The following is a 13,450-nucleotide window of genomic DNA, read 5'->3' on the forward strand; positions in this document are numbered from 1 at the left end:
AGGGCCCCCCCGGGTGGCCCCTGCCCGCCCTCCAGTCTCCCCCGGGGCTCACGTCCGGGTTGGAGCCTGGGCCTCTAAGCTTAGCCCCCTGGGGTCGCTTCCCGCGCACACAGCTCTCTGCAGAGCACGCGTCCCCCTCCCGACCGGCTTCCTTGCACCCCGCTCGGTGCCTCAGTTTCCTGCTCTGCGCAGTGGGGACAAGAAGGTTGCCCACTACAGAGAGGCGTGAGGGCTGGGGACGTGCAGGGACCTCCCTGGAGGGCGGCGCGGGGCACGTGGTTGGGCAAGCGAACGCTCAGACCGTGGAAGTCATCACCACCTTCACCTGGGGCAGCCAAGCTCCCGATGCTGGTGACAGCCGGGCCAGGCAGGGTCGTCCTGGTTTCACGAAGGGGCTCCGGGTCCCCGCGCGCACCTCCCCACGCCCACGCCGAGTCCCCGCCTACAGCCCGTCCCTCCCCAGAGGGAGGCCGGCGGGGCCCTGGCTCCCTCCCTCCGACGCCGCCCGCCCAGCTCTGCAGCGGGTCTTTCAAGCCCATTTCACAGACTTGGAAACGGCGGCTCCGGAGAGAGAAGTCACTCTGGCAGGGTAGCTCTATCCAAGGGGTGAAGGTGAAACTCCGAGCCCAGGAGGCCCAGCCTAGGTGCTCCGTACGAAGGGAAGAGTCTTGGTCCCGGATCCGGCTCGGATGCGCCCCCAGCCAGCCCGGGAGGAGCCCGTCAGTCCCCTCTTCCTACCCCGGGGCGCTCTCGCCCCAGCCCGTGCCCCCCCGCGCCCTCTGCGCTTGGGGCCGCGTCGTGCACTTTGCCCACCGTCCCTAGGCCGGGGGCGGGGCCTCCCGCGGCGCTGTTCCCCTTCCCGTTTATTATTTATTATCCTTTAAAGGGGCCGCGACCTGAAAAATTTCCGTCCACTCTGCCCGGCTCCCCAGCGCCCCCGGGCTGGTTGCGCGTTGTCCGACCGCGCGCGGGGGGCGAGGGGGCGTCCGGGGAAAAGTGGGAGCCCTGGCGAGCCCCTCCCGCGCCCGGGCCGCGGCGCTGAATCACCGGCCAGGTATTTGCATCCGAGAGCGACTCGTCCCCTGGTGATTTGTCTGGGGGTGGGGGAGGGGCGGGGCGGGGGCCGGCCGCGCGCGGGGCGCCTCTTACCAATCGGGCGGAGGGGTGTAGACGCGGACGCGGCTGGCGGCTCGGTGAGTCGGCGCGCGGCACAGCCCCGTGGGTCGGGGGCCGGGAGCCAGGGGCGCGCACCGGCGGCTTGGAGGCCAGGCGGGCCCGGGCAGGCCGACCCCAGGCGCGGGGCGCGCGCCCCCCCACGAGCCGCCCTGCGCGGTAAGGCTGGGGGGCGCGCTGGCCGTTCCCAGCGCGGGTTCCGGTGCCGGGGTGGGCGCAGTGCGTCCTGGAAGCCAAAAAAGGGGGTCCCCAAAGTTGGGCGGAGATGTTGGTGGGGGTCCCGGGCTGGGGAGGCGGCCCTGGCGGTTCGGGGTTCGGGGAGTTTTCTTTGCGCCCCGCTTGGAGACTTCACTCCCCATTGGATCAATCGCTCAGGGGCGATCGGGGGTCGCGAGTGCGCGCCCCCCCTTCCCCAGCGGAAGGAAATGGTCTCTGCGCGCGCGCGGGGGGCTGCACCCAGATATTTTATTTCAGTTTTACTTTTTCTCCCCGAAATCAGGGGTTTATTCGGCAGCCCAGAGAGGAGGGAGGGTAGTTCCCGGCGAGCCTCCCCAGCCGGGCTGGTTTATTTATAAAGTGTCCGCCCTAGCGCAGAGAGGGGCCCCCGGGGGAGACACCGCGGCCCCCGCGCGCCGGGGTGGGTTGGGCCCGGGCGCCCGGTTCACCGGCGGGGATACCCAGGAAGAGCCCCCCGACCCGTTTCAGGGCCCCCCAGACACAAAAGCCGGCGCAGGAAGCGCTGGGAGCGCGCGTTTGTCAACTCCAACGTTCGGCGCCGACCCCAGGCGGCGGGTTCAATTATCTTCCGTTTTTAGGCGCTCGGGCTGGAGGGGTTCCCCCCCCATGCAAATCGGCCGCTTTCCAAGAAGCCTTTGAAATCCGGACCAGGGTTTCTGTGTTCTTGTTTCTTCTCCTTCATGAGTTTTTTTCTCACTTCCTCCAGGCCCCCCCAACCCAGGAGTTTCTTAGCCCCCTCCCCAGCTTTCTGCCCCGCCCCTCCCCCTCCTCTTCCCTTCGTGGAGTGAGGGGCCCCTTTCGCCACCCGCGGGCCCAGGGCCTTGCACAACTCTTTAAATAACCATGTTTTGCAAGGCCCGGGCCGAGCGGGTGACCTCTCTCCGGAGGCCTGGGGGGAGGAGGGTGTGGCCCAAGATCCCTCCGCCCCCCACCCCTGCCAGGTCCAACGACCACCCAGTGCCCTGTCCCAGCCTCTCCCTTGGGGCTGTCATAAAATGGGGGTGGGGGTCGAGGACAAAGGGCTCTTGGGGGGAGGGGTCTGAAGGGGGTGGGCGTTGCCAGTTTAGGGTTAATGGCGGCGATGGGGGGGCACCCAGCCCTGGCCTAGGGGGGGATCTGGGATCCCCACCTGCCCCCTCCACCGGCCCCAACGTGGAGGTCTGTCCTGCTCCCCTCCCCCATCGGGCGACCCGGAAGGGTCATTAAACCCAGCAGGGCTCGGAGCGGGCTGGTGGGGGGAGTGGCTTCCTTTGGCCTCTTCCTTCTGTGCCCCCAAAGAGGGGGGGCTTTGCTTGGAGCTCTTCCGTGGGGGGGGGCTTGTCTTGAAGTTGTCACAGGTGGGGGAAGGGCGACAGACCGGACCAGACCCTGAGTCAGAAATGCCCCCTCAGCACTTTCTTGGGTTGGGTGGGTGGGGGGTGACCGCAGGCCAGGGGGTGGGGGGCTGGGTGCCGCCCTGGTGGCCTCTGGACCACCAAGCTCTCCTGGTCACTCCTCAGCACTATGGCCCTGAGGTCTTTGTGACCTGGGACCTCTGTCCCCACAACAGATGGAACAGAGGCTTATTTCGGAACGTGCCCTCCCTGCTTTCTCCCAGGGGCCACCCACCTGCCCCCCACTGCCTTTCACCCATGGGGCCGAAAGACTCAGGGGTCTGGGTAAAGGGTATCTGGGGCAGAGGGGGCTGCACGGCTCTCCCCTCCCGTGCCTGGGAAGGCTTGAGGGGGTCTGCTGTGTAACACTGACCTGGGTGGGGTCAGGTCACAGGAGGCATCTGAGTCCCAGGAGTCCCTGCCTCCTCGCCTCTCCAGACCTTGTCTACCCAGGAGCTGTTTATGAGTCTTGGGGGCTCCTTTGCCAGGGTAAGGGTTGGGGGCAGCCTCCTGGGCCCAGCTGCCTCTCCGGAGGGTGGAGCTTTGCCCCCTCCGCTGTCCCCATGATGTGCCTTCCCTCTGGGGTGTCACTCCAGGCCTGTTGGGTTCTGCCCGGCCTGTTTTATTGGCGGCCTGGGCGGGTGGAGGTGTGGCCTGGGCTGGGGGGTGGCTGGGTCTCTGTTCCTCGCCCAGGCCATTAGGACTGGCCCTGGGTGGACGGGACTTTAGGCTGGAGTGAGTGTGTTGCCGTCCCAGACATCCAGCCCACTCGGAGTCCCAGAGGACTGGGAAACTCCAGACCCCTGTTGCCCTGCGGAGACTGTGAGGTTCAAACCCCAGCCCCATGTGTCCAAGCAGAGGGTCCCTGAGCCTCAGTTGTCCTCAACTGTGAAATGGGACCACCCTGGTGCCCCCTTCCCTGACACCTATTGGTGTCCACCTTAACCTCCTGAACGCGATTCATCCCTCCTTGAGTGCCATGGGGGGAGCACTGTTAATCCACGCCATTTTGCAGGTGGGGAAACTGAGGCCCAGAGAGGCTGGGGCTTGGGCGTTGCTGTTGAGTTGTGTGATGCGGGGAGAGTTAGCCCAGGGCCCGTATACAACAAGCAGTCAATCTCGGCCAGCCACCATCTCTGTTGGCCTGAGATGGGAGGATACCTGGATACCTGGAGTCCGGGCTGGGCTGCTCCAACAGGGATTCAGGCAGCAACTGGAACTTAGAACCCACCTGACTGGGGCCCAGAGCCCGCTGGCCAATCACAGGCCAGGAACGCCCATTCCCCCACCCTGCTTGTGAAGCAATAATCCAAGATCTCCTGGGGCAGACAGTCTGGCCACAGTGTGTTTCTCTGTGGCCCAGAGCGGAGGGACCTTGCTACCCAGGCCCACAGTAGGGTGTATGCGAAGAGCCTGCGCCTCTGCCTCCAGGAAGGCCTCCAGGTCTGCATCCTGCATGAGATGGACATGAGAGCTGATCCCCAGGGCCTTCATGGGGAAGGAGGGGGCCTGAGGAGCTCAGGTCTGCTCTGACCGTCCCTTTTTTCCCCCCTCAGGTTTCTGCAGATGCGTGAATGAGCCAGACACCAGCCTCTGTCCCCTGGAGCCCAGCGTGAGGAAGAGGCATGCCCTGTCAGCCTTCAGCCTGAGCCCGGCGGCCCCCGCCCCCGCCCCCTGCCACCCTGCACTGTCCCGGCTCCCCCGCGGCCCCCACGCTGCAGTGCGGCCGGGCCCCCTCCCCGCAGGGGCCGCCCCCGCCGCCCACCCCTAGCGCCCGTGGTGGTGGTGGTGGTGGCCCGGGCCGCAGGGCCATGAAGCTGCAGGCCGTGATGGAGACGCTCTTGCAGAGGCAGCAGCGGGCGCGCCAGGAGCTGGAGGCCCGGCAGCAGCTGCCCCCTGATCCCTCCGCTGCACCCCCCGGCCGGGCCCGGGCCGCTGCCGATGAGGACAGAGAGCCTGAGAGTGCTCGGATGCAGCGGGCTCAGATGGCTGCACTGGCCGCCATGCGGGCTGCAGCTGCGGGCCTGGGACACCCGGCCAGCCCCGGGGGCTCTGAGGATGGGCCCCCAGGCTCGGAGGAGGAGGACACGGCCCGGGAGGGGACACCGGGCTCACCCGGCAGAGGCAGAGAAGGGCCGGAAGAGGAGCACTTTGAGGACGTGGCCTCCGACGAGGACATGTGAGTTGGGGTCTGGGGTAGGGCCTTCCGGGGGCTGTTACTGGCTCTGAGCCATCGCTTTGCTCATCTGCAGAATGTGAGTAAGGGTCCTGCCGCGGGGTCTCCTGCCTGTAATTCCAGCAGTTTGAGAGGCCGAGGTGGGAGGATCACTTGGGCCCAGGGCTTGGAGACCAGCCTGGGCAACATAGCAAGACCCCATCTCTGCAAAAAATTAGCCAGGCATGGTGGTGCACCTGTGGTCCCAGCTACTGGGGAGGTTGAGGCAGGAGGATCCCTTGAGAACAGGAGGTTGAGGTTGCAGTGAGTTGTGATTGCTCCAGTGCACTCCAGCATGGGCGACAGAGACAGACCCTGTCTCAAAAAAAAAAGGTTTTTTTAGCTGGGTGCTGTGACTCATGCCCGTAATCCCAACACTTTGGGAGGCTGAGGCGGGTGGATCACCTGAGGTCAGGAGCTGAAGACCAGCCGGGCCAACATGGCGAAACCTCATCTCTACTAAAAATACAAAAATTAGCTGGGCGTGGTGGCAGGCGCCTGTAATCCCAGCTCCTCAGGAGGCTGAGGCAGGAGAATCGCTTGAACCCAGGAGGCGAAGATTGCAGTGAGCTGAGAATGTGGTGGTTTTTTTTTTTTTTTTAGAGAGAGTTGCTCTTTTCACCCAGGCTGGAATGCAACGGCGTAATCTCTGCTCACTGCAACCTCTGCCTCCTGGGTTCAAGTGATTCTCCTGCCTCAGCCTCCCAAGTAGCTTGGATCACAGGCGCATACCACCATAGTCGGCCAATTTTTCTATTTTTAGTAGAGACGGGATTTTGCCATGTAGGCCAGTCTGGTCTCCAACTTACGTTTTTTTAATAAAGGGAGTAAGTGAGTGTCCTGTGGACCCTGTTCCCCTGAGCAAGTGTTTATCCACCCTGTACTGTGTGCCGGGCAGTCAGCCTTTCAGGATGATGATAAAAATGTTCTCCATTTCTAATCTCTAGCACAGGAGTGGCCGCTAAACACTGGAAATGTTGTCAGGGCAACTGAGGTCTGGGTTTTTAACTTTGTTTCATCTTTTTTTTGAGACGGAGTCTCGCTCTGTCACCCAGGCTGGAGTGCAGTGGCGCAATCTTGGCTCACTGCAAGCTCCGCCTCCCGGGTTCACGCCATTCTCGTGCCTCAGTCTCCCAAGCAGCTAGGACCACAGGCGCCCGCCACCACGCCTGGCTATTTTTTTGTGTGTTTTTAGTAGAGACGGGGTTTCACCGTGTTAGCCAGGATGGTCTCAACCTCCTGACTTCATGATCCGCCCACCTCGGCCTCCCAAAGTGCTGGGATTATAGGCGTGACCCACCGCGCCTGGCCGCCTTTGTTTCATCTTAGTTAACTTAAAGCAACGTAGCCAGCGACGACAGCGATGGCAGATTCAGTGGCGGCAGATCCAGCGTGAGGGGCAGATAAAATCTGCAGCCAGCCGGACCTGCATAGCGTGTGGGTCCCCCCAGGGCTGGTTGAGGGCTCACTCGCTGTGGGACCCTGATCTCCAGGAACCCGCATCTTCCTGGGAGGACCTGAGCAAGTAAAGATGCCGGGCGCGGTGGCCCACGCCTGCAATCCCAGCACTTTGGGAGGCCCAGGTGGGAGGATTGCTCGAGCCCAGGAGTTCAAGACCAACCTGGGCAACATAGTGAGACCCCATTTCTACAAAAAGTACAAAAATTAGTCGGGTGTGGTGGCGCGTATCTGTGGTCCCAGCTACTTGAGAGGCCGAGGCGGGAGGATTGCTTGAGCTCAGGAGGTCAAGACGGCAGTGAGCTGTGATCATACCACTGTACTCCAGCCTGGGCAACAGAGAAGACCCTGTCTCAAAACACAAACAAAACTGGCCGGGCACGGTGGTTCACGCCGGTAGTCCCAGCTACTCAGGAGGCTGAGGCAGGAGAATCGCTTGAACCTGGGAGGCGGAGGTTGCAGTGAGCAGAGATCGCACCACTCTGGGTAACAGAGTGAGGCTCTGTCTCAAAAGAAAAAAACCAACCAAACAAAACCTAGCAAAGAAGCAGGTGATGTCAGGTTGTACAAAGAGCTGCAAGAAAATCTAGGAGGGTGCCGTGGAGGGGCAGTGGCCAGGGTGGGGTGGATTTCAGATAGCGGTGGGAGAATTCTCCCTGTGGAGGGAATGGGAGGTGGAGCTGAGATGGCATGCATGGTGCAGGAACCAACCTGCCACAATGATTCCCATTTTTTTTTTTTTTCAAGAGACGGGGTCTTGCTCTGTGGCCCAGGCTGGAGTGCAGTGGTGCCATCATAGCTCACTGCAGCCTCCACTTCCTGGGCTCAAGGGATCCTCCCGCCTTGGCCTCCCAGAGTGCTGCAGGGATTATAGGCATGCGCCACCGTGCCTCCTGCGTGATGCTTTTCAAGGCCCCAAAATTCACGCTGTAGGGACAGCATGTGCTGTTCTGGGCTAATTGGGAACAAAATGGACGTCACGGCTGCCCCACGCAGGCTGTGCTCACGGGCACGCTCTGCAGCCTGAGCTGGCGGCGGCCGGCTCTTCCTATTTCCAGAGAGGGAAACTGAGGCTGGGTGGGGTGCGGGTCTCTCCCTAGGCTGGTACGAGCCAGCACCTTCTCCCCTGACTCCTGCCCTCTGCTCACCCCAGGAAGCCCAAATGGGAGGACGAGGAGATGGAGGAAGACCTCGGGGAGGATGAGGAGGAGGAGGAGGATTACGAGGATGAGGAGGAGGAGGAGGACGAGGAGGGGCTGGGGCCCCCAGGCCCTGCCAACTTGGGCACCACGGCGCTGTTCCCCCGAAAGGCCCAGCCACCCCAGGCCTTCCGAGGCGATGGCGTTCCCAGGGCGCTGGGGGGCCAGGAGCGGCCGGGGCCTGGCCCTGCCCACACCGGAGGGGCCCACGTAGCTCCGCAGCTGCAGCCGCCTGACCACGGGGACTGGACGTACGAGGAGCAGTTTAAGCAGGTGAGTGGACGCGTCCCGTGTGGTGGCCGAGCACCTGCTCCCGGGCCCACTGGGGCCCTTCGAAGGCCCCCCGTTGCGCGGGGTGTGTGCTGAGCCGGGCGTCGAGTTGAGAGCTGGGGATTCCTGCGGTAGCTCTGCTTCCTGTGCTTCCCTCCTGGCTGTGGGCTCGACCATTGTCATTGCTCTGACGTGGGGTTTGTGAGGAGTGCCCGCCGCGAAGGAGAAAGCTGGGGGGCTTCACAGCCCCCGTCTCGGAGGTGATGGGGCAGAGAGGGAAGGCGGGTCTGGGAGGGAGGCTGGCGCCAGCCCGAGCTGGGCATGGGCTGGAGGAACCAGGCATGTGGGCGATGCGGGCAGAGAGACCGGGGCCTTGGTGACGCGGTGACAAGGCCTCCTCCGTCCCCTGGCATCTGTGGAGAGCCATGAGGGGGTTGCAGGCTGCAGCCGGCAGCCGAGGGGACCTGGGGGTGACTCAGGTGCGACTGCAGGAGACGCAGGAGAAAGCGTCTGTGAGGCTCCGAGTGGATGGTTAAGGCCGGGGCCGGCAGGGGGGTCTCAGGGACCCCAGGCTGAAGGAGGAAGTAGGGGCCGCTCCAGCCTTTCCCTGCAGGCGGCCAGGCCAGAGGAAGTGGCCGAGCGGGGGATGCTTTGAAGTTGGACCGTGCTGGGCTGGGCAGATGGAAACCAGATGGTGGCCAGGCTCACATTCCAGCCCTCGGCCAGCTGGGCTCTGCGCTGACCTCTGGGTGCGGCTGCGGGGAACCACCTCCTCGCCCGGGGCTGGAGGCTGGTCTGGGCTCCCGCAGGGAGGTGGGTGATGGACACGCTGGGACATGCCTGCCTTGGGGCAGCCCCTTCAACCCTGGGCTTCCTGGGCTTCCAGAATCCGCTCCCAGAAGCCTCCTAGGAGGGGCCGAGGCACAGATTCCCGGTGGGGCCTCCCGGGGCTCCTGACTCCCCAGGGGTGCCTGGTAGCTTAAGGGGCGGTTCTAACCCCAGCAACCCTCAGGAGACTTAAGTTTGGACTGCTTGGAAACTCACAAAGAGTAAAGAGCTGAAAGCTGGACATGGTGTGGGAGAACGGCCAGGGCTGCGACGGGGACTCGGGGAGGGGCGCGTCTCGCCAATTCCACCCTGCTCCGTGACTCAGTTTCCCTCTCCTGCAGAAGGGGATACTCCATGGGCCACGCCGCCGCGAGTCCCATTTTGCCAGTGAGAAAACAGAGGCTCAGCGCTGGGAGAAGGGGTCTTGTGATCTTTTCTGGGTTTAAGATGGTACAGATGAGCGTGTTGAGAGTGGATTCTCTTTAATTTCATTTGTTTATTCACCCAATATTTGCCGTCTGCCCGGGACTCAGCCCGCAGCAAGCCCTGGGCTGAGGGGGCGGCAGGAGCTGGACAGAGACCTCCATCCCCGCAAGGTTATAGCCAAGCCCAGAGGGAGGGTCAAGGCCCCCCATTCAGTCGGTCCTTCGGGGGTCAGAGGGGGACCTGACCCTGGACACGTGCGCCGCCCGGACAGCCGCGGCCTCCGAGGCCCAAAGCCGATGGGTGAGTTTTGGGGTGACCGGCCCGGATCAGGCAGGGACGAGGGGCCAGGCGCCCTGACCCCACAGTCTGTAGCGTGTCCAGAACAAAGGCGGGAGGCAGAAGCCGCTGTCCAGCTTGTCTGGGCGACACCCAGGTCGGGGTCCAAGGTGCCATGCAGGGTTTTTCTGCAGCGGGAAGCCAAGATGGGGAAACTGAGGCCAGAGCAGGGAGGCAGTCACTGTGTCACCAGCGGCCTCAGGTATTCATGGAGTTCCTGCCTCGTGCCCAGCCCCCTGGTCCCCCGCACCTGCCCCCTGGGTGTACCGGGAACAGAATGCACAGAGGCCCTGAGAGGTAGACTAAAGCTTGGCTTGTGTGTAGGGACCGGGTGCCGCCTCCGGGCTGGGCCTTGTGTGTAGGGACCTGGTGCTGCCTCTGGGCTGGGCCTTGTGTGTAGGGACCTGGTGCCGCCTCCGGGCTGGGCCTTGTGTGTAGGGACCTGGTGCTGCCTCCGGGCTGGGCCTTGTGTGTAGGGACCTGGTGCTGCCTCCAGGCTGGGTGTTGTGTGTAGGGACCTGGTGCTGCCTCCGGGCTGGGCCTTGTGTGTAGGGACCTGGTGCCGCCTCTGGGCTGGGTCTTATGTGTAGCGGCCGGGTGCTGCTTCCCGGGTCTTGCAGGAGACGGGATTGGAACTCCGAGAAGATGGGGCCGAGGGAGGGTTGTGGGCAGTGGGTCTTGGGGGAGGCCCCCGCCCTGCAGTCCTGTCATTTTTTTTTTCCCCCAGAGAAGGGCTCTCGCTATGTTGCCCAGGTTGGTCTCAAACTCCTGGGCTCAAGTGATCTGCCTAACTCAGCCTCCCAAAGTGCTGGGATTTCAGGCCTGAGCCACCGCGCCCGGCCGGGCCTGGGATCTTACCCTGGGCCGTTCGTGGCAGGTCCAGCCGCTGATGCTGCCGCCCGCCCAGCTGGCCAGGCACCTGCGTTCCCAGTGTCAACAGTGGCCTGGGCCCAACCAGCCCAGTCAGTGTTACCCCCGCACCCCCGCTGGGGCCCCTGTTGACTCTGGCGCCTGCCCCACCCCCTTCCTGGCACGTGGCAGCCCTGGCCCGCCGGCCGGCCGCTTGGCACTGTCTCTGCCTCTTCCTCCCAGATCCTGGCAGGCCTCAGGGCTAACTTCCGCCTGCAAATCCTCGACAGCTGTGAAATTCTGCTGTCGGCTGCAGGTCTGGTGGGTGGCCAGGCTGCAGGGGGGGCCGGGCGCAGCAGGCTCAGGGCCACGAGTTCTTTCCCTGGACACCTGGAACCTCACTGCCTGGGGACGTGCAGTTTTGGAGGCCAGCACGTGTCAGGCAGTGATTAGGATCTCAGCCTCTTGATGTCTGACGTAGGCTCCTGGTGGCCTCCCGTCACCCACACAGCAGGCCTGGGTTCTAGAAAGTGGCCACGGTAGGATTTTGTTGGATTATGATTATAATTTTTGAGGCAGGGTCTTACTGTGCTGCGAAGGCTGGAGTGTAGTGGTGCCGTCCTAACTCCCTGCAGCCTCGATCTCCTGGGGTCAAGCGATCCTCCTCCCTCAGCCTCCTGAGTAGCTGCGAGCACAGACGGATGCCACCCCACTCAGCTAACTTTTGTAGAGATGGGGTCTCACTATGCTGCCCAGGCTGGTCTAGAACTCCTGGGCTCAGGCAATTCTGCCCACCTTGGCCTCCCAAAGTGCTGGGATTACAGACGTGAGCCACCGCACCCCACCATCATGGGATTTTATTTATTTATTTATTTTTTAAATTTGTTTATTTGAGACGGAGTCTTGCTCTGTCACCCAGGCTGGAGTGCAATGGCGCGATCTCGGCTCACTGCAAGCTCCGCCTCCCGGGTTCACGCCATTCTCCTGCCTCAGCCTCCCGAGTAGCTGGGACTACAGGCGCCCACCGCCTCGCCCGGCTAATTTTTTGCATTTTTAGTAGAGACGGGGTTTCACCGTGTTAGCCAGGATGGTCTCGATCTCCTGACCTCGTGATCCACCCGCCTCGGCCTCCCAAAGTTTTTTTGTATTTTTTTAGTAGAGACAGGGTTTCACCGTGTTAGCCAGGATGGTCTTGATCTCTTGACCTCGTGATCTGCCCGTCTTGGCCTCCCAAAGTGCTGGGATTACAGGCTTGAGCCACTGCGCCTGGCCATCTCTTTTTTTTTTTTTTTTGAGACAGAGTCTCTCTCTGTGGCCCAGGCTGGAGTGCAGTGGCCGGATCTCAGCTCACTGCAGGCTCCGCCTCTCGGGTTCACGCCATTCTCCTGCCTCAGCCTCTCGAGTAGCTGGGACTACAGGCGCCCGCCACCATGCCTGGTTTGTTTGTTTGTTTGTTTATTTATTTATTTTTAGATGGAGTCTTGCTCTGTCACTGAGGCTGGAGTGCAGTGGCGCAATCTCAGCTCACCACAACCTCTGCCTCCTGGGTTCAAGCAATTCTCCTCCCTCAGCCTCCTGCGTAACTGGGATTATAGGCGCCCGCCACCACGCCCGGCTAATTTTTGTGTTTTTAGTAGAGATGGGGGTTTCACCATATTGGCCAGGGTGGTCTCGAACTCCTGACTTTGTGATCTGCCTGCCTCGGCCTCCCAGAGTGCTGGGATGACAGGCGTGAGCCACCGCACCCGGCCTCTCGATACGCTTTTGGTTCCAGAAGTGACACTTGACACTCTTTTTGCAGAGAGGAAGAAAATGGAACGTTTACAGTGAGCCCCGAGTCCCGCCCAGCTGGCGGGGCATGAGCCGTGCGTTCTCCAGGCCTTTCTCTGCCCACGTGCACCCAGGAATGTGACCTGGGAGGTATCTAACGTGATCTGCAGCGGAGGCTGAGAGGGTCCTCCCACCGCTGGCTTCGAGGAGCTGTTTATCGCGGTGCGTTCGCGTTGTAATTGGGACGTTTTGAGATGCCTGGTTCTTTTTAGCTGTGTGTATGTTCCCCTCTTGGCCCTGGACGCCGACATATCCACACGCTTCCCGCGGTCATTTCCACACACTTCCCTCGGTCATTTCCCTGTTGTAAACAATACCGTAATGAACATCTCTGGGGCGTGGGAGGTGCTTGGAGCAGTGTGGGGAGGAGGTGGGGAGCTGGAATTGCCAGCACTCTGGGAGAAGCGGGCACACATTTTCATCGTCCTGCTCCGGAGACCCCCAGGCTGGTGGGAGCCAGAGCTGGATGTGAAGGTAGCATTGGGATCTGCCCTGGCCTCACCACCTCCATTGCAGACTGAGGCTCGGAGGGGCCACTGGGAAAGCCCCAAATCCCTCGAGGGGTCCGGGCTGGGCTAGAGGAGATTGAGGGAGAGGCTGCCCAGAGGAAGAGGCATTGGGGCTGGGGCTTTGCAGGATGTGTAAGAGTTCGTTAGTGAGACAGCGATCCTGCCTGTTGGATCGCTGTGACTGAAGCATAATGTGTAGGGCCAAGGTGGCCAATTTTTTGGCTTCCCTGGGCTACATCAGAAGAAGAAGAATTGTCTTGGGCCTCACGTAAAATACACTAATGCTAATGATACCTGATGAGCCAAAACATAATTGCAAAAAAAATCTCGTAGCGTGTTAAGAAATTTACACATTTGCATTGGGCTGCGTTTAAAGCCATCCTGGGCCGTGGGGCAGTCAAGCTCGGTGTAGCAGGAGCGGTGGACAGAGCATCAGGGCACCCAGAGCTGGGCTCAGCGGGGAGCCTTGGTAGGGTTCGGAGCTGGGAGGAGGCTGGGAGGACAGAACGGAGGCACCCTTGGTCCAGGCAGGAGTAGAAGAGGCCGATGCTGCAGCTGCGCTTCTGGGGCTGAGAAGGAGGAGAAGGTAGAATTTTCCCAGCGCAGGCGGGTGCTCTAGGCAGATGGTGCAGCCGAGGCCTTTGCCCAGAGGTCAGGCAGCAGGTTCCGAGCGCACAGAGCCGGCGGCTGTGTTTGAGACAGAGTGTGTTTGTCGAGAGGGCCCCGAGCCAGGTCCTCGGCTGCCAG

At 62.2% G+C, this 13,450-nt stretch overlaps 1 protein-coding gene across 4 annotated transcripts in view; it reads left to right on the forward strand.

Moving 5' to 3' along the window:
* Nucleotides 1-912: 912 nt before the first annotated feature.
* The window catches only part of LOC105486372 (AT-rich interaction domain 3A), a 50,964-nt gene continuing 38,426 nt past the window's right edge, over nucleotides 913-13,450 (forward strand). The window contains exons 1-3 of one of the 4 annotated variants that reach the window (XM_011749247.2): nucleotides 913-1,054; nucleotides 4,340-4,962; nucleotides 7,610-7,928. In XM_011749247.2, the coding sequence (XP_011747549.2) occupies nucleotides 4,595-4,962; nucleotides 7,610-7,928 (687 nt within the window). In that variant the 5' untranslated portion in view covers nucleotides 913-1,054; nucleotides 4,340-4,594. Of the gene's footprint in view, nucleotides 1,055-2,495; nucleotides 2,569-2,929; nucleotides 3,273-4,073; nucleotides 4,227-4,339; nucleotides 4,963-7,609; nucleotides 7,929-13,450 lie in introns of those variants that run through there. The other 3 variants (XM_071087092.1, XM_011749264.3, XM_011749241.2) reach the window with 3 other exon arrangements.

This window comes from Macaca nemestrina, chromosome 20 (genome assembly GCF_043159975.1).
Source record: "Macaca nemestrina isolate mMacNem1 chromosome 20, mMacNem.hap1, whole genome shotgun sequence".
Lineage (NCBI taxonomy): Eukaryota > Metazoa > Chordata > Mammalia > Primates > Cercopithecidae > Macaca > Macaca nemestrina.